This window comes from Astatotilapia calliptera, chromosome 16, assembly GCF_900246225.1.
Source record: "Astatotilapia calliptera chromosome 16, fAstCal1.2, whole genome shotgun sequence".
Lineage (NCBI taxonomy): Eukaryota > Metazoa > Chordata > Actinopteri > Cichliformes > Cichlidae > Astatotilapia > Astatotilapia calliptera.
The window spans coordinates 35711857-35738359 of record NC_039317.1 but is presented as its reverse complement, the minus strand read 5'-3'; the positions used below and the strand labels follow the sequence as shown (position 1 = coordinate 35738359).

At 42.9% G+C, this 26503-nt stretch overlaps 1 protein-coding gene across 1 annotated transcript; it reads right to left on the bottom strand.

The window, feature by feature from the left end:
- Positions 1-297: 297 nt before the first annotated feature.
- LOC113007618 (kinesin heavy chain-like) lies at positions 298-24854 on the bottom strand. The gene is made up of 12 exons (XM_026144332.1): positions 24470-24854; positions 14828-14915; positions 14665-14738; positions 14475-14579; positions 14193-14241; positions 14015-14070; positions 3441-3528; positions 3222-3346; positions 3030-3134; positions 2738-2886; positions 2487-2635; positions 298-539 (listed from the first exon to the last, which is right to left on the bottom strand). Exons 1-12 carry the CDS (start codon positions 24599-24601, stop codon positions 298-300), a joined length of 1362 nt encoding a protein of 453 aa, XP_026000117.1. The 5' UTR covers positions 24602-24854.
- Positions 24855-26503: the final 1649 nt, after the last annotated feature.

The window sequence follows — 26503 nt, the reverse complement described above, 5'->3', positions numbered from 1 at the left end:
AGTGATCCCTTTTAAAAATCTTTTGTTCCGCAGTCAAAGCTGCCGTCATGAGACCTCCACAATCCTTTAAAACAGGGGTCCCCAATCCCAGTCCACGAGGGCCGGTGTCCCTGCAGGTTTTAGATGTGTCCTTGATCCATCACAGCTGATTTAAATGGATAAATTACCTTCTCAACATGTCTTGAACTTCTCCAGAGGCCTGGTAATGATCATGTGATTCAGGTGTGTTGACCCAGGGTGAGATCTAAAACCTGTAGGGACACCGGCCCTCGTGGACTGGGATTGGGGACCCCTGCTTTAAAAGAAAAGCACTGCTGTCTTTGAGCTTTTAAATAGTTTGGCCTCACACAGGGTACAGGTGCGACTCACTTTGTCGTCCAGCTGCTGGTACAGGTCAGTGATGAGAGTCTCGTACTGCGACTTCTCCTCCACAGACAGGGCGACAGGGGGCGGAGCCAAGCTGTCAATTGCTGCTGCTGTCTCGCTGCTGCACTTCTTGTTTCTGTTGCCCAGCTGTTCCTCCACAGGTACAGACTCACCTGGAGGAGTCAAAATTACTGATAATAGAATCAAATCAGGATCCATGAATAAAACATTGGCCACATGCTCACATCACAAGAGACGGAGCTGCAGCTGAGAGTCTTATCAGTGAGCTGCCAACAGAAACTAAACAGGAATTCAATCAGACGCAAAATGAAGGCTCAGACACAAACAGCTCCACTCTGACAAAATATTAAGAGACTCTCCATCATAAACGGTTCACAGTGACAGCTTTCCTAAACAAACTAATACCACGTGTACAGTATAGCAGCCTCTAGTGGACAGGTGAATAGCTGCATGTAAAACGCTCCCTGGTACTGTCACTGCCTTCTCTAAAACGAGTTTAAAGAGAACTGATCAAAGCGTGACACGGAAACCTTGAAACGGAAACCTTCAAAATAGGGCTGGGCCATATCATGCCGTTCATGGTAATACCGGTATAATGTTAGGCAATGATAAGAAAATGAAATATCGCAATAGAATATGGTGATACATGCATGCGCAGTGCCTTTGTTTTCATGAGCACATGGCAGAAAAAGCATGGCAGAGAATGAGAAGGGCGAAAGCGGATCGTTGATCAGATGAACCAGAACTGGTTTGTAAAAATGCTGCAACTTCAGTGGTGTGGAACTGGTTTAGCTTTTGTCCGTCAGACACACAACAAAGCACAGTTTTTGTTAGAGCATGCTAGCGGGCCGTCATTATTACCGTGTTTTTCGGAAAATAAGTCACACTTAAAATCCTTTAATTTTCTCAAAAAATCTACAGTGCGCCTTATGTATGAATTCTGGTTGTGCTTACTGACCTCGAACCGATTTTATGTGCACGGCGCTCAGAAATCTGTCAAAAATGTTTTAATATGACTTTGCTAAGCTACAAAGCCGCACCGCTTGATGGATTGTCGGAGCATTATGGCATCGTAGTCAGGAGCCACAGGTGTAATATGTACTGTGCTTCAACATAATGTTACCGTATTGTGTGTGTATAACCTCTTTTTAAGGTTTGTGGATATTATAAATGGTTATGCTGAGGTTATGTCGGCCAGTTTCCACTGGAAATGCCTTTTGGTTAGACTGTCAGCGAGGAATTTGCATAATTGTTTGCACTAATAAAGTTGTGGAGTTGTAAAGTATTTTTTCTCGCGTCAGTTATATCGTTATCACAAATTTTCAAATGTATATCATGATAAATATTTTTGGCCACATTGCTCTGTCCTACTTCAGAGTCCTGAAGTGAAACCTTTACAGACTAAAGTAACACAAAGATGGAGGCAGACGTTTACCTTCCAGGAGGAAGAAAAAGCTTTTAAACTTTCTTTTGGAACAAAGCTGGTAAATGTTAAAGGATGAGTGTTTTTTTTATCATTAAAGCTCATTTAGGAAAAGCTGCCAGAATATATGACCAGAGGCTGTCACGTGGGGAGACTTGCTGATAGGAGTAGTTTTGATGTCAGAGGGTTGAGTCCAGCAAAATCATGATCTTTCTCTAACCGAACTCTTTTGGTACCAGAACCAAATGTGAAAAAAATTAAAGTGCAGAATGCGTTCGTGCCACCACCAAATGACCTGCCTTCCAAAACACGTGACAGATTTAAGATGACGTAGCAGCAAGATGCAGTCTCACTCCACCTTTGTGGAAACTGTGGACTTTAAAGCACATACATCATTTACAGCTGTTTCCTGGATAGTCACATTTAGTGCAGGAAGAAAACTGAAAAACAAACAAACATGATGCCCCCTTTGCTGTTGGTGAAAAATGCACCACATCAACCAATCAGATTATTTGACAACATGGGTATTCGGTAGCTCTGAGTAAAAAGTTGTGGGAGTGCCAGCGGTGAGAGAGAGCAATATCAATCGTGGGTTTTGAGCTGTCTGGAGTGTGCAGGCAGATTGAAGTATAAATGCCGTCTCCAGGTGAAAACCTGAAGTAACATCTTTTTTCACCTTTCCTCCAGCGTTTCAGCTCATTCTCCAGTTTCTGGATCATGATGTTCAGACTCCTGTTCTTCTCTTTCTCCTTCTCATACTTCTTCTTCCACTCCTCGGCGGTCAGCTCCAGGTTCACAGACACTGTGTTCTTTATGGTTTTAGCTCTGAAACAACAGGACGCGGAATGAAGAAACACTCAGATCTGTGGAGGACGTACTTCAACCACAGTACTCTGCTTTTTCCTCTGATCAGGTGACTTGCCATACCTCTGTCCAAACATGAGCGTGGACTTTGTTTCAGCCTCGTTGTAAACAGACGGCGAGCAGCAGATGATGATGGTAGTTCGACAGTTTCCACCCAGAGAGTCCTGAAGGATCCGGGTCATCTTACTGTCTCTGTATGGAACGTGGGTTTTCTAGAGACACACGAGACACGTGACAATCACTTCACCTGAAAATCAGGTGAGCTGTGACGTTTCTGTCAAACAAATCAAGTTAAATCCAGAATATTTCAGGCATACATGTCAGAGACCTGAAGATCGGAGACATGAAGACTCACCGTTCCTTCACTCAGGGCAGCGATGACGTTCCCCAGAGCAGACAGAGACTTGTTGATGTTTTTAGCCTCATCCAAAACGGCACCCTCTGCTCCTGTTTTACTCACCTGGATGGCAGAAAGCACAATCCAGGTGTCAGCAAGCAGAAATTTACAGAGAACAGGTGCTCACTGAGTGTGATGGAGTAGTGTGACCTTCTCGCTGCCTGCCAGGTCCACCAGGTAAAGTTTCCCTGATAGCTTCATCTCCGTCTCCACGTTCTCCTGTTTGATGTTGATCAGAAAAATGCTGTGACTGCGAGAGCTGTGCTCGTTCATGTCTGCATGAAGAAGAAACCCCATTCAGTAAACTGATCCGAGAACAAACACACGATGGTCGGGGCGGAAGTATCACACGTACAGGTGAAGACTTACTGGTCACAGCGACGTGTCTGTTTGCTTTTCCTTCATCGATAACGTCCATCACCTCCTCGGGACTGGAAACAAAGCGCTCCGTGCAGCCCTGACAATGAAACACACATCAGTAGAGTATCAGCAGCAGGACGCTGCAGACATGCGGTAAATATGGCTGTTTGGAGGCGGCGTGCACCCACAGCACACCTGTGAGACTCAGCAGACAAACAAAATTCTCCATAAACTGAACGAATATAATATATCAATTTAATATTAAAGCTTACTGTTCCACAGCTCCATAAAGGAGACGTGGAAACTTGAATGAATGTGGTCGGTTGTGTTGCGTTTCCAGCGGTGACTCATCAGCAGATCAGAATCAAGCATAATGACAATTAAACATTTTCAAAATCACCAGAATAAAACAGAGTTTTCTGTGACAACCAGATCCAGAAAACATGACCTGCTCCTCACAAAGGTTGTACCTCCCCTTTTTGTGAGTGTCGATGCTTCCTCTCTTTGCTCTTTAAATGCTTTGCTTCTTTTATTGATTTTTATGCTGTTTTTTTTCCCTTTTTTTCCCGCATGAGCTTACCTGCAATAGCTTTTGGTCATTTATAGATCATTAGGACTAAAGTGTTCTTAACAGAAACAGCAAAATTTTTATAGTTACCTTATCTTCAGCGCTCTGTATGTTTGTGGCCTACACACAGCTGAAGCCTGATTACAGCGTCTGGGCACCTAACAGCCTCAATAGCCTGGAAAGGTGCTAACCGCTAGGCTAACTAGCAACAAATGCCTCCCCTCTCCACAAATGACTACCACAGCCTCCTGCAGAAGATTGCAGTACTGGAGACAAAAATTCATCGCTTAGAAGTAAACGTGGAGGTAAATGGACTGTGTGGAAATGAAACAACCTTGCCTTTGATTCAAAACAATGGCGATGAGCAAACTAGTACACAGCTAAGGAGCACAGATAACATGACCAAGAAAGTAGACTCTGTGCATTATAATAAATCCTCAAGCAATAATCCCCCCTTGAACTGTCTTGGTGCAAAACCAAGACATAAATCACGTCTCCTGGAAGGGGGAGGACCAAGGGCGTAGATTTGGTTTTGGAATTGGTGGGGACGGATGATTCAACCACCGAACCCTGTTTCTTATTTTTTTCCTTTTTGTCTTTGCTTTGATTAAAAGAAAGGAGCAATATACTTGCCTACATATGCTATTCTACATGCTTTTTAAAAATTACAATTCATAGTTTTATATGTGAATTATATAATGTTAAATTACTATTAAACAAATGACTAAGTAAGACTTTAGTTTACTTCAGCCATATTCCATATAAAAAGTGAGACATGTCAATTCAGATTCTTTGTCAAATATACACTAATGAATCAATTTACATCAGCAGCCTAACAATTGTCATGATAATAAATACTAGTTAATCTATAGCAGAAAATCATCAGTCAGTCACCAGTGACCTCGCCTCTTCACCTCTGTCCAAGCTACAACATGGCAGAGCTGCCTCTGTCACCTGATAAATAACAGTGAGACACTCCACATACATGCAGTCACACATGTGCTTCAAATACAGTCATGAACCACCAGGTCATCATCCAGTTTCACCTGTGACCTTGTGTCACTATTACTCTCTGAGCTTTGTGATGGTTCTCCTGTCACCTGACAAATAGGACATACATGTCCAATAAGAATAAAATGTGGAGCTGCTTCAGTGTTTCTGTCAATTTGTGCAGTTTCAAATTCAAATTTTTTCAAATTCAAATTTTATTTGTCACACACACATAACCATACACAGTATGACATTGGGGGTGAAATGCTTGTAGCTGTACAATGCACATTAAATGACAGAAGAAAAGTTTTACAATATTTACAATTTACAGTTTACTACAGAAATTTACAAATTAACTTAGGAATTTACAGTAAAGAATGTGCAAATAGCAGAAGAGATTATAAAGATAAGGATTATAAATTATAGGAATTATAGGATTATAGGAAATGTGTGGTGGTGCGTGTGGTGACGTGTGTGAGAGTCCAGTCTTATAGTGACGTGTTTGGGAGAGTCCAGTCCTACACCTGGTTCAGGCCCCGAATAGCCTGGGGGAAGAAGCTCCTCCTCATTCTCTCTGTTTTGGCCTTAAGGGAGCGGAAGCGCTTCCCAGACCTCAACAGTGAGAAGAGTCCATTGTTGGGATGGGAGAGGTCCATCATAATCTTCCTAGCTTTGGACTTGCACCGCTTGGTGTAGATGGACAGCAGGTCAGGGAGCTCTGATTGAATGATGCGTTCTGCCGAGCGCACCACCCTTTGCAGATCTCGTCTGTCCTGCTTGGTGCTGTTCCCAAACCAGGTGCAGATGTTTGCCGTCAGGACGCTCTCGATGGTGCAGGAGTAGAAGTTCTTGAGCACCTTCAGTGGCAGATGGAAGTCTCTAAGTCTTCTGAGGAAGAAGAGACGCTGACGGGCTTTCTTAACCAGGGTGTTGATGTGGCAGGACCATGACAGGTCCTGAGTGATGTGGACACCCAGGTATCGGAAACTGTCCACTCTCTCCACTGGCGTGCCACTGATGATGAGGGGTTTGTAATTCCTCGCTTGCTTTGTAGTGAAGTCCACGATCAGCTCCTTAGTCTTGCTGATGTTTAGGAGGAGGTTATTCTCCTGGCACCAGGTCTCCAGGTTCCTAATCTCCTCCAGGTAGGCCGTCTCGATGTTGTCGGAGATCAGGCCCACAACAGCAGTGTCGTCAGCAAACTTGACAATGGAGGTGGTGTCGGATGTTGTTACGTTTCGGTGTTGTCAGTGTGTTGTTTTTGGCGTGACTGTTATGTGTTTCCTGTTTTACTTTGAAAGTCTGTGTTATCTTAGTCTTTTCAGTTTACGTTTCCCTGTCTCGTCAGTTCTGAGTTGCCCCAGCTGTGTTTCCCTCCTGTGGTCCATTCCCTGATTGCTCCTTCTATGTATTTAAGCCTTGTGTTTCAGTGTGTCATGGTCGCGATCTCCCCCGTGTTGTAAATAGTTTGGTGTTTTGTTGTAAAGAAATAGTTTGTTGTAAATAGCTGTAAATAGATTTGTCGATACTTTCGTTTTGGGATTTTGGTGGTGAGCTTTAGTGGGGGTTTTTTTGTGTGTTTTTCTTTCTTTATTTTTACTTTTTTCGTGTTGCACTCCGGTTGCCTAGGCCGGGGTGTAACACATGTGGCTACACAGTCATAAGTGTACATTGAGTACAGCAGGGGGCTTAAAACACAGCCCTGATGCACTCCAGTGCTGAGTGAGATGGAGGGGGAGACTTGTTTTCCCACCCTCACTGATTGGGGTCTGTCTGTGAGGAAGTTGAGGATCCACTGACACAGTGATGAGCTGAGTCCTAGATCCGTCAACTTGGTGAAAAGCTTAGAGGGAATTAACATAATTCCCTCTGCCAGTGTCCAGGTGACTCAGGGATGTGTGGAGCAGGTGAGATATGGCATCGTCTGTGGAACGATTAGTCCGGTAAGCAAACTGAAGTGAGTCGATGGTGGCAGGAAGTGAAGAAGTGTCATCAGTCTTTCAAAACACTTCATCACAATTGAAGTCAGTGCTACTGGACGGTAGTCATTGTGGCAAGCGGGCTGTTGTTTCTTTGGAACAGGGACAATAATGGACTGTTTGAAGCACGTGGGAACCACAGCTTGGGCCAGGGAGAGGTTGAAGATCTCCGTGAACACCGGTGCTAGCTGGTCAGCGCAGGCTCTAAGGACCCGGCCAGGGATTGCATCTGGTCCTGCTGCTTTCCTGGTGTTCACCCTCCTGAAGGTGTTCCTCATGGCATGCTCTGTGATGACGAATGCATTTTCTTCACTGGTGCACTCCGAGCGCGCGCAGCCGTTTGTTGTTTTAATTGCTGCGGCGTCGAAGCGAGCATAAAACGTGTTCAGCTCATCAGCCAGTGAAGCATCTGCATTCATCATTGAAGAAGCTGGTCGTTTATAGTCCGTTATACTCCGCAGTCCTTTCCACAGGCTCCTAGAGTCGCACTGTCGTAGCTGTGACTCTAGTTTTTCCCCGTAGCTCCGCTTTGCCTTTCGGACCGCGCTGCGCACGTTGTAGGACGCAGCCTTGTATAGGTCCATATTACCGGAGACAAGCCCTTCATTGTAGGCAGCGGTGCGTGATCTCAGAGCGTCGCGGATGTTTTTATCCACCCACGGCTTCTGGTTGGGAAACGTTCGGATGATAGTTCTTTCTGCTGTGTCGTCCGCTAGTTTCCCGATAAATCCCACAACCGCTTCCGTAAACATGTTGATGTCATCAGAGCTGCGCCGAAACATGTCCCAGTCTGCGTCATCCAGTGCGTCCTGCAGCGCGACCACCGATTGGTCCGTCCAGCGAGCGACCTCCCTCCTGATTGGTGGTTGCTGCTTTAGCCTTTGTTTGTAAGCAGGCATGAGGAAGATGGCGGAATGGTCCGATTTTCCAAATGCCGGCAGGGGCTGAGCCTTGTAACAGTTCTTGAACGGGGTGTAGCAGTGGTCTAATGTCCTCGTGCCCCGGGCTGGGCAGTTGATGTGCTGGTGAAGGTTGTGAAATGTCCGTTTGAGATTCACTCTGTCAAAATCTCCCATAACAATGAGTGCGGCATCTCGGTGAAGTGTTTGTTGATGTGTGAGAGCCTCATGTAGCTCACATAAGGCAGTGTCCGAGTCCGCGTGAGGCGGAATGTAAACAGTGCAGGCAATGACTGCAGTGAATTCCCGAGGGAGATAGAAAGGGCGACACTTAACGATCAAAAGCTCCAGATTGGGCGAGCAAGAGCGTGTGAGTGGGGAGATGTTTGTGCTGTCGCACCATCTGTTGTTCACCATCAAACATACTCCACCACCTCTTTTCTTCCCCGACTCCATTGTCCTGTCCATGCGGTAAACCGAAAAGAACCCCGTCGGCTGCACGGCGTGGTCTGGTATCGCTGGGTTCAGCCAAGTCTCGGTGAAGCAGAGGAGGTTGCAGTCCCGAATGTCTCTCTGGAACTTGATTCTGGCTCTGAGGTCATCAAGCTTGTTCTCGATGGATTGAACATTGGCTAGCAGGATACTGGGCATGGGTGCGCGGTGTGCGCGAGCCCGTAGCCTGTTCCTGATGCCGGCTCTTTTACCTCGAGGCCGTCGCTTAGGGTCGCGTCCTTTGTTCTCTCTCAGGATCTCCTTTGGCCAGGTTGGGTCCGGAGTTAAACATGGTGAAATGTTCGTGTATTGCAGACCAATAGAAACCAAAGTGTCTCTACTGTAGCGGATTTGTGTGTTTTGCATGATGCCCATGCAAGATTATCGCAGATATAGCAAAAAGTGACGAAAAACTGCAAAAAGTGGAGAAGTTAGGGCAGAGCATCCAGCACGGCAGCCGACCTCACTTCGCTGCAGCCCGACTGCAACGATACACAAAATTCACGGTTCGGTTCGATACTTTGGTGTCACGGTTCGATATTTTTTCGATACAAAAAAATGTTCATGCCTTTTTAATTTGTCATTTATTAAAATTATAAATATATATTTTAACTCAAAAGTACAGTTTTTAAATTTAACCCTAACCCTTGTGCGTGTTTTTTATTTTGACAGCGAATACGGACCTGCGGACCACTTATGTGCAGCCCTGGTTATTTAGCTCGTCATATTGCAGCCACAGAAATTCTTTTGTCCATGAAACCATAAAGCTGCACTTTCTTTTTGCCTTATAGGCTGATTTGTCATAACTTCTCCGTTTTGTGGTAAGCTTTTCTTTGGCTGTCACTTCTTCACCCTGACCTGTCTTATTTGGCTCAGCAGAACTAAAATATATATCTGTCTGTGAAGGTTCTCAGTCATCCAGGTCATCGTAGTCAAATATAAATCCTGCTGCTTTTACACACGTACTCACATAAGCTCAGCGATTCTCTGCGCGATCAACCTCTCACATGTTTAAGCTTGCTGCGGGAGATTTCACTTGTCATGTTTGCATAGTAAGCTAACAATTAATAAGACGATGTCAGAGGAATTGGTGCACAAATTATCATCACTCACAGATCAGTGCTGTCGCTCTCTATACACAGTTCACGCGATTGCAAAGTGAAAGCAAAAAAACAAGCGCAAATTCAAACGCGATTTCAATATGTCACATATTGACAGTGGCTCACCGATGCCAATGACATAATTACCCAGCTACAAAGAATGCAAAAGCATTGACATATATTTTTCCTTCCTACAAAAGCCCGACGGGCAGGGCAGAGATAGATTTTGGTAGCCCGACTGAAAAAATCGCTAGCCCCGGGACATTGGGCTAGCGATATTGCGAGCCCTGTATCTGATTGAGGAATCACTCATCTTTGGAAAAGAGAGTTTATTACAGAGAAATGTCTCTTTCCAAAATAAAAGCTATACTATCCGCTTCTTCTGGGCTATATTCTCAGCAGCATATTAAACAGCTGTCTAAATGACTCGGCTAAAGTTAGTAGCATGCTTGCTTGTTTTTTCTGCTTCCACTTGTCTTTGCACTAGGATGATGTCGGCGTAAATGTGCAGTCATATTCGTTGTGTTCCCACTAGTGCTTTCAGGTTAATCTCGTTGAAATGACCTTAACGCCACAACACGGCAAATCTCCGTTAACGAGCTACCGCCGATCGCCCCGTGCATGGGGCTAGACGGCCAACACGTTAACGAGCTAACTGCGCTAACACACTAGTTCCCACCCATGTAATTGAGCATTGCATGGCACATCCAACATACTGTTTTACTTTAGTCCTTGACTCGCTTACCTTCAGGGTCATACGTCACATGAAAACCAAAATAATTCCAAACGCCAGATCTGAATGAGGGTGGGGGAGGTCCATGTTGTAAGGAGAGCTTAACTTCTGTCTCGCTAGCTTGCCCTGCGCTCTTCCTTCTGACAATGCTGTCTGTGTTGAGCGCTCAGTGAATCTGCGTTCGACTACTCCGCCTAGGCTGCACTGTCGACCCTAGACGGAGCAGTCGAAGGCAGATTCACTGAGCGCTCCACACAGACAGCATCGTCAGAAGGAAAGTTGATAAAATAAATTACAAATTTTGTATTGTTCGATACATATGCGTACCGAACCGAAAGCACTGTATCGAACGGTTCAATATCGATACGAATATCGTTGCACCCCTAATAAACATATATAAATAAAACCACTTTTTTTTTATATTAGTAATTCCTTTTGTGCATAATTTTATATTATTGTTAATAATAAATTAATTAAAGCAACAAAACAACCCGAAAAGCCGGATTCGAGCTGAAAGAGCCAGCTCTTTTTAGTGAGCCGAGCCGAAAGAGCCGGTTCTCTAAAAAGAGCCAGAAATCCCATCACTAGTACTGACCACTCAGTGCATTTTATCAACAATTTTAATATTTTTGGGGAACACAGGCATTTGTTTAAAGCAAATGGATTTAATTTTAACAAGTCAGGGGTGAAACTGTTCACCTCCAACTTGTTTTATTCCATACGTCATCCATCTGTGCTTGGTGCCAAGGCTGAGATAAATGAGGAGTTATCTCATAAAGAGGAACAAACAGTACTGCAAGAACAGACAAAGCCCAGCAGAAACCTTGAGGAGGAGCTCCATCTGCCCCCACCCGGGAAGAGCCTCAGAAAGGAGAGACGTCTGAGGCAAGAAGAGGGGTCCCTATTTGCCTCCAACTCTCTCAACAACACCAACGACCAGGACCAGGGACCACGACCTTCCCCAGTCCCCCCAACCCCTGACAGGGCATCACCCTCCTCCCCCTCCCTTTCTCCCTCCTCCCCACACCTGAAATTCACTGAGGAGATGATGGAGCGGGTCAATGCTGGGATCAGATCTACCCCCCGGCCCAATCCCTTTTTGTCCCCACAAACCCCCAACCAGAACAGCCAAAGGTTCGCCATCGAGCCCCGCCCCCAACAGAGCAATCGAAGTTACATTGCCCCCCCCCCCCCCAGTTCCTTCTTACCACCTTCATGATCTGTCTCCGCAGTCTGATGTGTGATGTGTGGAGGGTCCGGGCTGCGAAGATTATGGCAGTGGTGACTTTTCCCAGGAGAAGCTGGGACCCTGTTTACTAGAAGGTTTTAAAATCTCTGTACTTTCAGGTGACAGAAGGAGACATGTGGCCTGGTCAAAACACCGAGAGCTGCACTCTAAAAGATCTTTAAACATAGTAAACATAGCTTGTGTGCCACAGACTGCTCCCAAACACGAGGGGGCAAATAATACCTCTAAAACACTTAAGTTGGCTTTATTAAACGTTAGATCTTTAGCTGGGAAAACATTTTTAATTAATGATTTAATCACTGAGCACAGCCGTGATTTTATGTTTTTAACTGAAACTTGGTTGGACCAAAGTAACAGTGGAGCTGTTCTCATCGAGACGACCCCTCCTAACTACAGTTTTATCAGTGAGGCCAGGGTGAGCAGGAGAGGAGGGGGTTGCTGTCTTATTTAATGAATCATTTCAATGTAAGCAGCTATCTCCTGGAAGTTTTCAGTCTTTTGAATATGTGGCTTTACAGCTGAAGGCCCCATCCAAAGTTGTGTTTCTTAATGTTTACAGGCCTCCCAAATACTGCACAGACTTTTTTAATGACCTCAGTGAACTGCTGTCTGTGATCTGTGTTGATTTTGACTGTGTAATTATTGTTGGGGATTTTAACATCCATGTGGACAACCCTCAGGACAAAGGGACTAAAGACCTGAGTAACACTCTGGGCAACTTTGGCTGACTCAGCATGTAACAGAGGCCACACACAACATCTCAATTACTTCTTAAACAGAATAACTGCTATGATGCCTTCCAGTCAGGTTTTGGTCAGAATCACAGCACTGAAACCGCTCTGACCAAAGTGTTTAATGACACATGTCTGAATACAGACAGTGGAAAAATGTCAGTCTTAGTTTTACTGGATCTCAGTGCAGCATTTGATACAGTCAACCACAACATATTACTCAAACAACTGGAGAACTGGGCAGGTCTTTCAGGAACTGTACTAAACTGGTTCAAAACATACTTAGAAAACAGGAAATACTTTGTATCAATAGGTAACTTCACATCTGAGCAGACAAGTATCACATGTGGAGTTCCCCAAGGTTCCATCTTGGGACCCCCTCTGTTTAACATTTACATGCTCCCACTGGCACAGATTATAAAGAACAACAAAATAAACTACCACAGCTATGCAGATGACACACAAGTATATATCACAATGTCACCAGGAGACCAAGGCCCTGTACAGGCTCTTGGTAAATGCATTGAGGACATTAATGACTGGTTGTGCCACAATTTTCTCCAGCTAAACAAAAACAAAACTGAGGTAATAGTCTTTGGCGCCAAAGAAAAATGATTACAGGTCACCAGAGAACTTCAATCTATACACCTAAAAACCACCAACCAGGCGAGAAATTTGGGTGTAGTGATGGATGCAGAGCTAAAATTAGAAAAACACATTAGGACTGCAGCTCATTCAGAACTCTGCTGCTCGAGTCCTCACTAAGACCAAAAAAGTGGACCACATCAGTCCAGCTCTGAGGTCTTTACACTGGCTGCCTGTCCGTCAGAGGATAGACTTTAAAGTACATCAGTGACCTCCTGACCCAGTATGAACCTTCCAGATCCCTCAGGTCATCTGGATCCGGTCTTTTATCAGTTCCCAGAGTCAGAACCAGACACAGAGAAGCTGCATTCATCTTTTATGCTCCTTATATCTGGAACAAACTCCCAGAAAGCCTCAGATCAGCGGAAAAACTCAGTTTATTTAAATCCAGGTTGAAGACTCACCTGTTCTCAGCTGCATTTGAATAAAGCACCAAATCCTTAAAAGTTTTACTTTTAAGCTTAAATTTCAAAACTTACATTTTAACTACTGATTTTATCTACTGTTCCTTTTTTTCTTTTTCTTTTTAAAATCATGCTTTTTAGTTGTTTCTGTTTTTTAATGTCTCTGTAAAGCACTTTGAATCACCTTGCTGTTGAATTGTGCCATATAAATAAACTTGCCTTGCCTATTCTCTCAGCTGCCGTTTAACGATTCAGACATGAGTCTATGTCCATATTTGATCTGAGCTCAGCAGGTAGAGTGCAGGTGTCCTGTTTTATAATCATATAATTACGCTTATAAATTAATAACACTGTGTCTAAACATCTATATTATTATTTGTTATTTAATATTTATGATTTAATACCATGTCTTTGCATGGAAGTAGAAAACTTTAGACGCTCCTACTGTTTGCACACAAACCTCTGACGGATCATCCAGGAACTGTGACGCTGTATTCTGGAGAACTGATTGGTCAGTGGGCGGTGCTTCATACCTGCTGACGTCTAATCTGGATCTAAACGGGCTCCAGAGCGAGTTAAATTCACAGCATAAGTTACTGTGTCGATTTACCCCAGTAAGAATGAACCACCTTCTAACCCAAAATAGTTCAGGCCTCTGCAGTTATATCCAGTCACTATTTAGGCTACCAGGTGAGTCCAGTGGATCCCCACAGCTGTGGAAACAAACATCTGGAGACAGTTTCTGCTGACTTTTGTTCCTGCAGTCGAAACGCAGCTAACACGATTTATTTACCTTCACAAAGGGAACTCTGTTCTTATCTTCATGAACAGCCAGGTTGGTCTTTGACACTGAAACATGAAAGCATCATCATAGCAGTTAGCATTAGCTTGATTGTACTTACACTCTATTTCTACTCTACTATTCTATTCAACTCTATATGAGCATAGTAAAGGTTCAGGGTTGGTCTCACCATCCAGCAGGTCTCTGATTTTATCCAGATAGATTTCAAAATAAGACACCTGCAGATACACAGCCAGTGTTTATGTTACGTTAAACATGTTCAGTCTTCTAAAAAGAAAAACTGTGATTCAGAATAAAAACACTTTGGAGATTAAATGATGCTACACTGATCAAATGATGATATTTCTTTGAATTAAGATGAAGAATCATTTTTTACAGTTAGATTTTCCTAAGATCTGACAACAGAAACACAAAAACAACATAAAAATATTTGTTTCACAAGCAGAATCACCTTGATGTGGAACTCCAGGTTCTCATCCATGGAGTAGATGTGGTCGAAGATGTCTCTGGAAATACGAGGGATGATGCCCATCTGATGAGGGTCATGAAGGGTCCCCTGAAACATGACGAATCATTTAATTAATCATTCAAATAACACCAAAACAAAGACCTGAAAATAAACTACAAAACAACAGACCAACCTCCATTGTGTGAGTCTTTCCTGAGGAGGTCTGACCATAAGCAAAGATGGTGCCGTTATATCCTCCCAACACATCTGAGGCACAAACAAAGAAACAAACGCCGTTTACAGCCGTCACTTCCTCTCAGTCACTTTCCTTCTTTAATGGAATATGTTGCACTGACCTCTGACGATCTGCTTGGCACAGGTGTCGTACACCTGAACCTGTTCAGTGGTTGGGGGGAAGACTCGGTCGAACACATATGGCTTCCCCTGAAACACAGGAAACACACTGTAAAAACTAAAAGCCTCTGTTTGAAAAAAAAAAAGATTTATGCTGTCAGCAGACAGTCTCCTCCTGCTATGAAGAGGTCATATAAAAAACACCCTGCTCACTGACACTGAGTGTTATGGTGTGATGTTTCAGTCTCTCAGTAACATCTTAACACATCGAAGCCAAGATTATCAATGTAAGTCAGTGAGGACTGTTAGATTTCTGTTTTAACAAACAAAACTAGGAGTAAAAAGAGAGTGCTTCTTATGTATCTGCATTTATACAACATTCACACTCTGATGGAGGTCTCACAGAGCAGCTCGGGGTAAGTATGTCACCAAAGGGTATTTGGCATGGCGACTGGAGCAACCAGGGATCAAAACCACCAACCGTCCGCTGGTCGTTGAGGTCACAGTGAGCTTCCCTGATCACCTCCTGGTTGGACTCCTGCTGAGCTGTCCTGATTGGTCAGTCCACACAGGCACCTCCACTGACCGTCCCACATCTACAAACCCCTCCATGCTTTCCTCGTCAGCACGAGGTGGCTGGAGATGGCACCTGTCAGACCATCTCCAGCCCCACAGCAGACCTTCAGCTCTGCTGCCTCCTCTGTGTGAGTGCTCCCCTCTGAGATCTTCAACGTCCATCAGTTAATGTTCAGATCTTTGAACTTTGACCTTCTTTATGTAATGCGGCCTTGGCTCCCTTGAAAGCTGAACATAAATCTAATTATTATTTTTTTACAAAGTGTCTCCACTGTGATTTTAAATAAAGTTTGATAGAATTTATAGTTTAATGGGACTCCTGATGGTCACATGACTGTCTCAGTTTCTCCTTCAGAAAAACAAACAGACAATACCGAGACAATAACAGATGTTGGAGCTATTTGTTCTTTATTTTTATTATTTTTGAAATTTGTTGTTAATGTTTGTTGTTAGTTTACTTATATTTTGGGGTTTATTTACAAGTTTATTTGTAGGTTAATATTTGTTTCAATGTTTTGTTTGTTTGATGTTACCTTGTTCAATTAGTCAGTAAGAGCTTACCAGAGCAGGAGAAGCAGCAGGAAGAAACAAAAAATGGATCTTGTTATTGCCAAACAGGAGGAATTACCACTACAACAGATTTACCTTTATATAAAGAGTAGGGTCAAGGGTCAGAGGCTCAGGGGAGGTAATGAGAACAAAAACAAGACGTTCAGTCTGAGTTTAATGAGGGCTCGTTAAATCACCACAAACCTTTCACTGTTGTCTCGTTAGTTTAAATAAAGTTCAGTCTAAAACAAACAAACAAGAGAATTCAGAGAGTGCAGCTGTCTCTGAGGATTTTTCAATGATCGGTTTTATTTCTACATTTGAAAGCAACAAAGTGCTTCACGTTTAGTTATGAACAAGAGAAAAACAGGACCATACAACACTGGGCATTTGGGAATGTTTACAGTCACATGTTTAATCCTCTCACTGAAAACGTTTCAGGAACAGGTTTCACAGGTTGAGTCTTTTTCAGGTTGAGAGGAGTCATTCAGTCTCAGTTATCATGATAACAGACAGGTTAACTTAAGTCTCTGTCAGAGCTCAGAGGGGAGAGAATTTATCTGAATCACAGTTAATCAGTCCTCAGTACATCAATGTGTGATTGATTATCAGTACAGTAAAATATCTGGTCTCCATCTTTGCAGCTGTGGACAGCCAGATGGTAATCTGATTACATTTCTTCTTCAGATGTCAACACATTAGAGATTGAATGATGTCATTGATGTCAAACAACATTTTAAAGGTTCAGAGCTTTGACAGATGTTGGTGCTCCATCAGTAAACAGCCTGTGTCTGCACTTTCTGTCAGGCTGCTGCTGAATAATTTAATTTCAATCTAAAAGTTGGTCAGTGCGTCAGGAGCTTGAAAAGACAAGAAAATCAGCTGGACTTCTTTAAGTTTGATGAAGAGGTTTCAGCTGAGAAGCTTCTTCAGTTCTAAGACCTAGCCCCACCCTATCATGTGACTCACTAAGGTCAAGAGGCCCAGGATGTGAGTGGGCGTTCAGGCATCTGGGAAGGATCTCAAAATTGGATTATAGATGGCAGACAGTTGGTGTGATAAGCCCCGCCCTCTGTTCAAAGATGGTTGCTCACAGTGGACATAGAAGCTTCTTTCACTCCTCTTTCAAACCATCTGTCCTCTCTGTCCAAAATGTGAACATTGGCATCCTGGAAAGAGTGACCTTTGACCTTTAGATGCAGATGGACAGCTGAGTCTTGTCCCGTGGAGGTGGCTCTTCTATGTTGTGCCATGCGCTTATGAAGTAGCTGTTTGGTCTCTCCAATGTAGAGGTCTGGGCATTCGTCACTACACTGTACAGTATACACTACGTTGTTAAGTTTGTGTCTGAGTGTGTAGTTAGTGTGTTGTCTTGTGTAGTTAGTGTGTAGTGTTGTGGATAGTTTTGTGTTGTGTGTCAGAACAATGAGGCGACTGCTGTCTCCAGGTAGAAACAGGAGTGATACACCTGCTGCTGTCAGACCTGCAGGTATCAGGCTGTGATGTTCTCCTTTATAGTGGACAGAAATTATTTTTTTGGAGTGGCACAAATAATTTGTGTGGCATCTTACTGAAGAACAGCTGATTGTTCTGTAAACAGTTTGAAATGGTTATTTAAAAAAGGTAAAAGGTAAATGGATGCAAATAACTTTGTTTGGAAAACTTGTGCATACACTGAAAAAAGTCTAACATGCAGTCATTCATTCAATCTAATAAGTGCCATTCAAAACAGAATAAAATCATTGATTTGATTGTGAAACCCTTTCTTTTTGCATTTTAAAATACCACTTTTGATTTGGATGAAACTAAATATCTGTACAAAGGACACAACGCAAAGTTTTTGATTTCTCTCAAAACATATATTTCTTTTCATGTTGAACAGATAATATCTTTAATTTGAGTCAAAGTGATTTGCACTTGAACACGCCAACCAGAAATAGACCGGGACCCATTTTTATTCTGCATGGCCGCTGGAAACATCGTGTCACATCTTTGATTAATTTCATCTGAAAATAAACGTAAGTAAAGCCAAGTGTGTTACAAAAGCTTTTATAATTTGTATTGCCAAAATTGCAGAAAATAACCCCATTTAAGCTGGGTCGACAGCCACCCCCAATTTTTTGCATGATTGTAGCTGCTAGCTACAAGCTAGCTAGCTATCCGGCGCGACGTTAGAACTGGTTACCAGCAACCGACCATCACAGTCGGGAATGCAAGTTAGGCAAAAAGCCGTTTTTTACCAGTATACTAACTACCTAGCGTTACCACGATGCATCGGTGGTGGATACAGCTAGCTAGCATAAGTTCATAGTTCATAACATTCATAGTATAACTCCGTGCTCCGCTTCGTTTGAATTTTTCTGGTGAGCTCGCGGTTTCTAGACACAAGCTTGTGTTTGTGCGCGCACGTTTGTCTCTGTCTCTCTTCATATAAATATCTGTGTGTTGATGGCCAGGACCTTCGAATTCAGGAGGAAAGAGGTTGTGGATAAGAAGCCTGACAATAAGAACCTCTTGGAAAGATGGCCAGGTCTATTTCAGATGGAAGACGTATAACTTTTTTGTACTAATGCCTTTTATCATAGTTTGGAAATGGGAAATATATGTTTTGACTTTTTCTTGTTGGAAGTTGGTCTTTAAAAAAATGTATTGTACACTGTCTACTCATGTACAGATTAATGCAGAGTTTCTGCGGGTTACTGCAGTTCCCCTGCTAACCAGATTCATGGTCCAGCTGGACAAGCACTCCCCACAGCTACTTAAAATAATCAGAAAGAAAGGAGGGACAACCAAAGCAAAAACTGCCATAATCCTAGAGTTTCTTGATCAGGTAGGGTGTATATAATTAACTATTAACATGACAGTTAGCATTTTAACCCCTGTATCTAATGAGAATTTGTATCCTGTTACAGTTTTATTTTGGTAACGTCAGTGATTATGGTTGTGACCTTTTAAAATGTTGAAAGGAAGTGTGGGCTTTGTTCTTGAATGAATGAAGAGATTTATTGTCATTATACAAGTACAGAGCACAACTACAACAAAATTTATTTTGGAGACACATTTTCACTCTCACTCGCCAGATACACATACATACATATATACGTATAAACTTTTATTTAGGGACAAGAAAGCATATGCCGCTTTTCCACCGACAGAACACGGTGTGGCTCAGTTCACTTTAGCCCCCTGCGGATGCTTTTCCACCGCCTTTACACCTGATTGGCCCGGGTGTGTGTGGTGCCCACGTGATGTGATATAGAAGCGCTCCCACAAAAGGCTTTAAAAAAATACTCCCAGCAACCATACTCCATTAACTTTGGACCATGGCGACTTCCTCCACAAGAACCAAAAATCAAACCAATCAAAATGAACCACAGACAGAGCAAAGTACAAAAACACACATATATCGCGATTGTTGTTGTTCTTCGGGCTGTGACGTTGCGGACAAAGACTTTTGCGCGCGACTTTTCATAGCCAGATGGGTTCGCCCCTGTTCCCAGTTACATCCATCCACTTTATGTTTCCACCGCAACAAGCGAGTTCATCCGCGCTAAACTGAACTGCTCTCAAGCGCACCGTGCCGATTTGTCGGTGGAAAAGGGGCATTAGTCACCTCATGAGGATAGAGAGGTGAAAAAAAATTCCTCTCACGCAGCATACTCTCCATATTGCAAAGTAACAATTTTAACTGTTCCTGCAGGATGCTGATGCTGACATTAGGATGGAGTGTATACTTAAATCTCTCATTATCTACCTTGGAGAACGTGTTGAGGAATTGTCAGATGTCTATTCATATTAATGTACAGAATTCACCTGCTTGCTGCTACTACTGCACATTCACCCAATGTCTATACTAATATATATATATATATATATATATCACACCCAGCACGCCCCTGCGGGCGGTTTATCCTTCAAGCTCGGGTCCTCTACCAGAGGCCTGGGAGCTTGAGGGTCCTGCGCAGTATCTTAGCTGTTCCCAGGACTGCGCTCTTCTGGACAGAGATCTCCGATGTTGTTCCCGGGATCTGCTGGAGCCACTCGCCTAGCTTGGGAGTCACCGCACCTAGTGCTCCGATTACCACGGGGACCACCGTTACCTTCACCCTCCACATCCTCTCGAGCTCTTCTCTGAGCCCTTGGTATTTCTCCAGCTTCTCGTGTTCCTTCTTCCTGATATTGCTGTCATTGGGAACCGCTACATCGATCACTACGGCCGTCTTCTTCTGTTTGTCTACCACCACTATGTCCGGTTGGTTAGCCACCACCATTTTGTCCGTCTGTATCTGGAAGTCCCACAGGATCTTAGCTCGGCCATTCTCCACCACCCTTGGGGGCATCTCCCATTTTGACCTCGGGACTTCCAGGTTATACTCGGCACAGATGTTCCTGTACACTATGCCGGCCACTTGGTTATGGCGTTCCATGTATGCCTTGCCTGCTAGCATCTTGCACCCTGCTGTTATGTGCTGGATTGTCTCTGGGGCATCTTTACACAGCCTGCACCTGGGGTCTTGCCTGGTGTGATAGACCCCAGCCTCTATGGATCTTGTGCTCAGAGCTTGTTCTTGTGCTGCCATGATTAGTGCCTCTGTGCTGTCTTTCAGTCCAGCTTTGTCCAGCCACTGGTAGGATTTCTGGATATCAGCCACCTCCTCTATCTGCCGGTGGTACATACCATGCAGGGGCCTGTCCTTCCATGATGGTTCCTCGTCTCCCTCCTCTTTCTTGGGTTTCTGCTGCCTGAGGTATTCACTGAGCACTCGGTCAGTTGGGGCCATCTTCCCAATGTATTCTTGGATGTTCGTTGTCTCATCCTGGACTGTGGTGCTGACACTCACCAGTCCCCGGCCCCCTTCCTCCGCTTAGCGTACAGCCTCAGGGTGCTGGACTTGGGGTGAAACCCTCCATGCATGGTAAGGAGCTTTCTTGTCTTTATGTCAGTGGCTTCTATCTCCTCCTTTGGCCAGCCTATTACCCCAGCAGGGTACCTGATCACGGGCAGGGCGTACGTGTTGATGGCCCGGATCTTGTTCTTACCATTCAGCTGACTCCTCAGGACTTGCCTGACCCTCTGCAGGTACTTGGTGGTTGCAGCTTTTCTAGCAGCCTCTTCATGGTTCCCATTCGCCTGCGGGATCCCCAAGTACTTGTAACTGTCCTCTATGTCTGCAATGTTGCCTTCTGCTAGTTCAATTCCCTCAGTTCTGACTATCTTCCCTCTCTTTGTTACCATCCGACTACACTTCTCCAGTCCGAACGACATTCCAATGTCATTGCTGTATAGCCTGGTAGTGTGGATCAGTGAATCGATGTCTCGTTCACTCTTGGCATACAGCTTGATGTCATCCATGTACAGGAGGTGGCTGACAACTGCTCCGTTCCGTAGTCGGTATCCGTAGCCAGTCTTGTTAATGATCTCACTGAGGGGGTTCAGGCCTATATATCTATATCTATATATATATATATATATATATATATATACACACACACATATATATATATAATGTTCTTCCTCTACACCCCCCCCAATTTTTTTGCACATGTCGAGGAGCGTGTCAGGTTACATTTCACTGTGTGTTATACTTGTATAACTATGCATGTGACAAATAAAGAACCTTGAACCTTGAACCTTGATAAAAGAATACATGGTATGTCCATATCTGTTCTGTCTCTACATGGGATGCAGTCTCTTGATGTAAATTTGACAACTCTGCTATTAAATGCAGTGATTAATGTAGGACAGCAACGATTAATCAACTCATCAAGTTAATATCTTAGGGTTCTGTATTGTTTTCTTTTTTTTCTTGGGCTTTGTGGAACATTTATGAAAATGTTCCACCATTGATTTAATTTAATGATTATGCAATTCACAATCTGATTAGTCAAATAATTGTTCTAATAGTCTGTGACCAAACAACTGTCAAAATAGTAGTTTATTATGGTCAAAGATTTATCAGGTGTGCCAGACTTCAGTTCTTCACTTGTACATTTTGTTCCATATTTTACCTCAAGATATCCCAGAAAGATGAAGCTGAGGAAGAGCTGCAGAGTACCACCATGGCACTCTTTGTCTTCAGGGACAACTCAAGCCTCCTACATCAGCTTCAAGACATCGGGATAATCATTGATGGTGTGGAAGTCCTGAATGAGTTGCCTTCTGTGGCAGCTGGAGTGGCAATGGTCTTTGGACTCTGTTATGCTCTTAATATGGAATATCCACGAGGATTCAGGTTCACCTTTGAGGCTCTTCAAAAGATTATGATGGAGCTTGACTTTAACAAGATGACCTCTAAGATTCGCAAACTTAATTGTGAACTTAACACTGCACAGTGGTGTGTTTGCATGCATGTGTGCATGTGTATGTGCACATGCATGTGCATGTGTGCTTGGTTTTTTTACTTGGTTGGCCTGCAGTGGTATTCTACATTCAAAAATTATAAGAACACCCATTTGAAAGGGAGATTTAAGTTGATTTCATTGATACATGTGTAGATTTTTTTTTTTTACATTGTACAGGCACAGTGCACATATAAACATTTTTGAGTACTTGCAAATTGGTTTAAAAAGAGTTTTTATAATGGTTTTATGCCAGTTTTAGACAGGTTGCAGGTTTTATACCAGTTCTAAAAAGATTGCAGGTTTTATACTGGTTTTCAAAAGGTTGCAGGTTTTATAAAACAAACATTTCTCTAATAATTTCTGCCGTAGCACTAATTCTGTATATTACTAATCCTCTCTATTGATTATAGTCAAAATGGTTTGGAACAATAAATAATTTTGAAATAATTGGTTGGCCAACTGTCTTGTTTTTTATAGGAAATGCAGAGCATTTTTGAACTGAAATAAAATGAAATATAGTTTGAATATATGTAAATCAATTACCTGGCTTCAACACAAACATATTAGTTCATGTTAATTTGGTTCGATGTGAATACATTAGGTTGGTTAAATTTCAATATATTAGCTTGGTTCAATAATTAAAATATGGTTCTATGTAAAAAAAATCAATTTGGATCAATGCAAAATTTAAAGTTTCAGTCAAGTCTAGTAATATTGTTTATATCAACATAAAAGTATCAGGTCATATCAAGTGACTCAATTTGGATTCTATGAAGTCAAATATTTTGGATGTGACAATTGGACATCATTTTTTTAAATTTGAATAGGGTTATTCTTTTTACAGTGTATGATTTTAAAATTGACAATTTATATTTGCATTTAAAGTTATGAAATATGATTCATCGTGGTTGTTACAGTAACAAATACTTTTATATACTTTATACTTTTTCTACTCGGATTGTATGTTTTTTGTCTGATTTTTGATCAATTGTGTTAATACAGTATGTCAAAATGAAAACTTAAAATTAAGTGTATATGTAAAATTAAAAGTAGTCAAAAACGGCCAATTATACCCTGGACCCCAGAGGGTTAAACTTTTTTTTAAGTAATGCAATAGTTACAAGATTCTAAAAGTCATTAATTACTAGGAAAAGTAACTCAGCTACTAACTCAGTTACATTTTTGATGAAGTAACTAGTAACTATAATTAATTACTTTTTCAAAGTAACTTGCCCAACACTGGTAATAACTAATAATGATTAATATAATAATAACTTTAATATTGGCCATATTACATTTACATTACCAGTGAAGTGACTTTAGTGTCATGAACAACATTAGCTAATTGTTATGTATTAGCTAATCGTCAAACAACTGTTCAGTACAGAAATGAAGCCCAACAATCATGTTTTTACAGTCCTGTGGTTTCAGCCTCAGATACTTATCAAATCAAACAGAGCTCATGTAAAACAAACAGATGAACAAAAGAAATTTGTCCTTCATTTCTGTCAAACAATGCCAGATGAAATGTTTCCAGCAGTTATTATCATGGTTGCTAGGCAACATGAGCAGTGCAATGGAAGCTAGACATCCTATTTCACAAGCATCGCACTTCCGGCCTTCTCGGTCTACAGTGAAGGCCTTATCCTCCAAAGGATGCAAACCCTGAATTGGGAAAAAGCCTATGTGTTAATAGTCCTCTCTGCATTGAATCGTATCTGTTATTAATCTCTGTCTCTCATCCACAACATGTCTTTATCCTGTCTTCCTTCTCTCACCCTCCCTGAGCCTGGTTCTGTCGGAGGTTTCTTCCTGTTAAAAGGGAGTTTTTCCTTCCCACTGTCACCAAAGTGCTTGCTCATAGGGGGTCATATGACTGTTATTATTGTAGGATCTACCTTGAGGCGACTGTTGCTGTGATTTGGCGCTGTATAAATAGAACTGCAGTGAACATGTTTGACTCTCCTGCTTTGAAGCAGCTGCTCCTGATTGATCAATGCAAACAATGCACTGATTGATTTAAGGAGGAGCAGCGTGCAGTGGTTCTGCAGTTACACACAGCAGGTTTGTTTGCACACTAAACAACACACACACATCGCCACGGTGTGTGTGTGTGTGTGTGTGTGTGTGTGTGTGTGTGTGTGTGTGTGTGAGAGCGCGCGCGCGCGCGTACTCACCGACACCACCACGGTGTCCTCTCCGTTAAATTTCGGGATGTTTTTGTCTCCGCGGTTCCGCTCCGCCTCGTTCAGCGGCCTGAAGCGACACATCACCTTCACCCCGCACACGCCACCCTCCGCCGCCTCCATCACCGACAAGAAGCACCGACACGCACGCGGAAACACACACAAACCGGGAGGCTCGGCTCTGGTTCGGGTCCACACGGTCCGCTCAGAGGCTGCGATCTCCGGTTACTGCTTCTCCATCAGGAGGCTGAAGGCTCCACCTCTCACAGGTCCACCCTGGACCACCGAGCCGCAAAGAACCATGGGACATGAAGTCCTCCTTCACATCCAGCGTGAACATGATTTAGTTCGGGTTAAAGCCAATGGGTCATATTTGACTCATGACGTTTTAGGCTCTTTAAGACTTCATCGACTTTTCCCCTGAAAAACAAAATTGATACAAAATAAAACTCATATAAACATTTATACTTTTTTTTTTATTCGTCAGAAGGGTTTTTAAAATAAGTGAATAGAACAAAGTTTATTAATTTAGAAATAAATGTGTGATAAGGTGGAACAGTGGTTAGCACTGCTGCCTCATAAGAGGAACAGGATGGCGGTTTGGCCCCCACCTGGGCGGGGCCTTTGTTGTGGAGTGTGCAGGTTCTCTCCAGATGCTTCTCCCACAGTTGTGTAACAGGTGTCGTTAGTGGGGTGATTCTAAATTAGCCATAGGTGTGAATATGAGTGCAAATGGTTGTCTCTCTCTCTCCCTCTCTCTGTGTGACCCTGTGACAGACCGTACCTGCCTCTTGCCCTATGGAAGCTGGGCTAGCCTCCAGTTCCCGCCCCCGAGACCCTGACGAGGACAAGCAGAAGAGGATTGGTGGATTTTCAGAAGGCTTGAGAAACATTCCCGTTTCAAAAATCAGAATTTTCTGACAACTTCATGATTAGAATAAATAATTAACCCGATAAATCAGAGTATGCTCAGGGTCATTGATGATCTGATCTCTAGAAGTATTCGGTTACGCTCCTGGAGTAACGGTATTAACACCACTGTGTAGAATTACTCAATTAGGACAGTTTTTTACTTTCTAACCATAAATTCAGTATGACACACCCCTGTATCAGCTGTTTTCTGTTTAAAATGGAATAAAGATTACATTATATTTAAGTAGGCAGACCTACCCAGCACATGTTGTTAGTAACATCTGGATGGATGGGTGGACATTTTATTAGAACATATTAAATTTCACAGTAAATTAGTTTTGAGTCCCCAGAAAGGCGTCAATACTCGGTATGCTAAATATGCTGGCAGAATGAGGGTTAACATATATCAACATATAAATTTTAATTCAAATTTAATTTAGTTGGCAAATATCTGAAAACAGAAGAAACATGTGTGCCTGTGATCAGTATATCCACTGATCTACGTTCCACTCGTCATTCGTCTCCAGTTCATCCTCTGACTGAAGGAGGTCGAGCTACATCGCCCACGCTACGCATCAAAACACCTCTAATCTGAGCGTGCTCGGAGATTGAACATGATGTTCCCGTCGTCACCTCGATTACTACTGAGTGATGATCTCAGACTGCTTCAAAACATAAACAATCAGAAGAGGTTGGACGACTGATGACCAATCAGAGGACATGATGATTTTCATAAACAGATCAAACTCTCTTACATCACAGACTGTACAACAACAGCATCAATAATAATAATGATAATAATAATGATGACCACACAGTTAAATGTTCTGGTTTCTTCTTCTGCAGCAGAACATGATTCACTGTTAGGTTTGTGGGATAAACAGGATACAGTGAAGAAATTCACTTCCGAGCCTTTTTCACACCTTGGCTCATGTGATGAGACACATGGTCAGCAGTGGGTCAAAAAGGTACAACTTCCACTATGGGTTAAATACCTGCGACGCTCCACCATCTGGTTTTAGAACTGAAGAAGCTTCAGTCTGTGAAACATCTTCAGGAATCAGAAATACATCCAGTCGTTTCCTTAGATCACCTTGACCTGGAGGACTGAGA

What these genes read in the sequence shown, in the direction of transcription:
- LOC113007618 (XM_026144332.1), bottom strand. Translation starts at nt 24,601, where the DNA reads ATGGAGGCGGCGGAGGGTGGCGTGTGCGGGGTGAAGGTGATGTGTCGC. An exon ending in GAAAGACTCACACAATGGAG is followed by an intron (nt 14,580 to 14,664) that starts GTTGGTCTGTTG and finishes GTCATGTTTCAG; the next exon opens with GGGACCCTTCATGACCCTCA. An exon ending in ACCTGGCAGGCAGCGAGAAG is followed by an intron (nt 3,135 to 3,221) that starts GTCACACTACTC and finishes TCTGCCATCCAG; the next exon opens with GTGAGTAAAACAGGAGCAGA.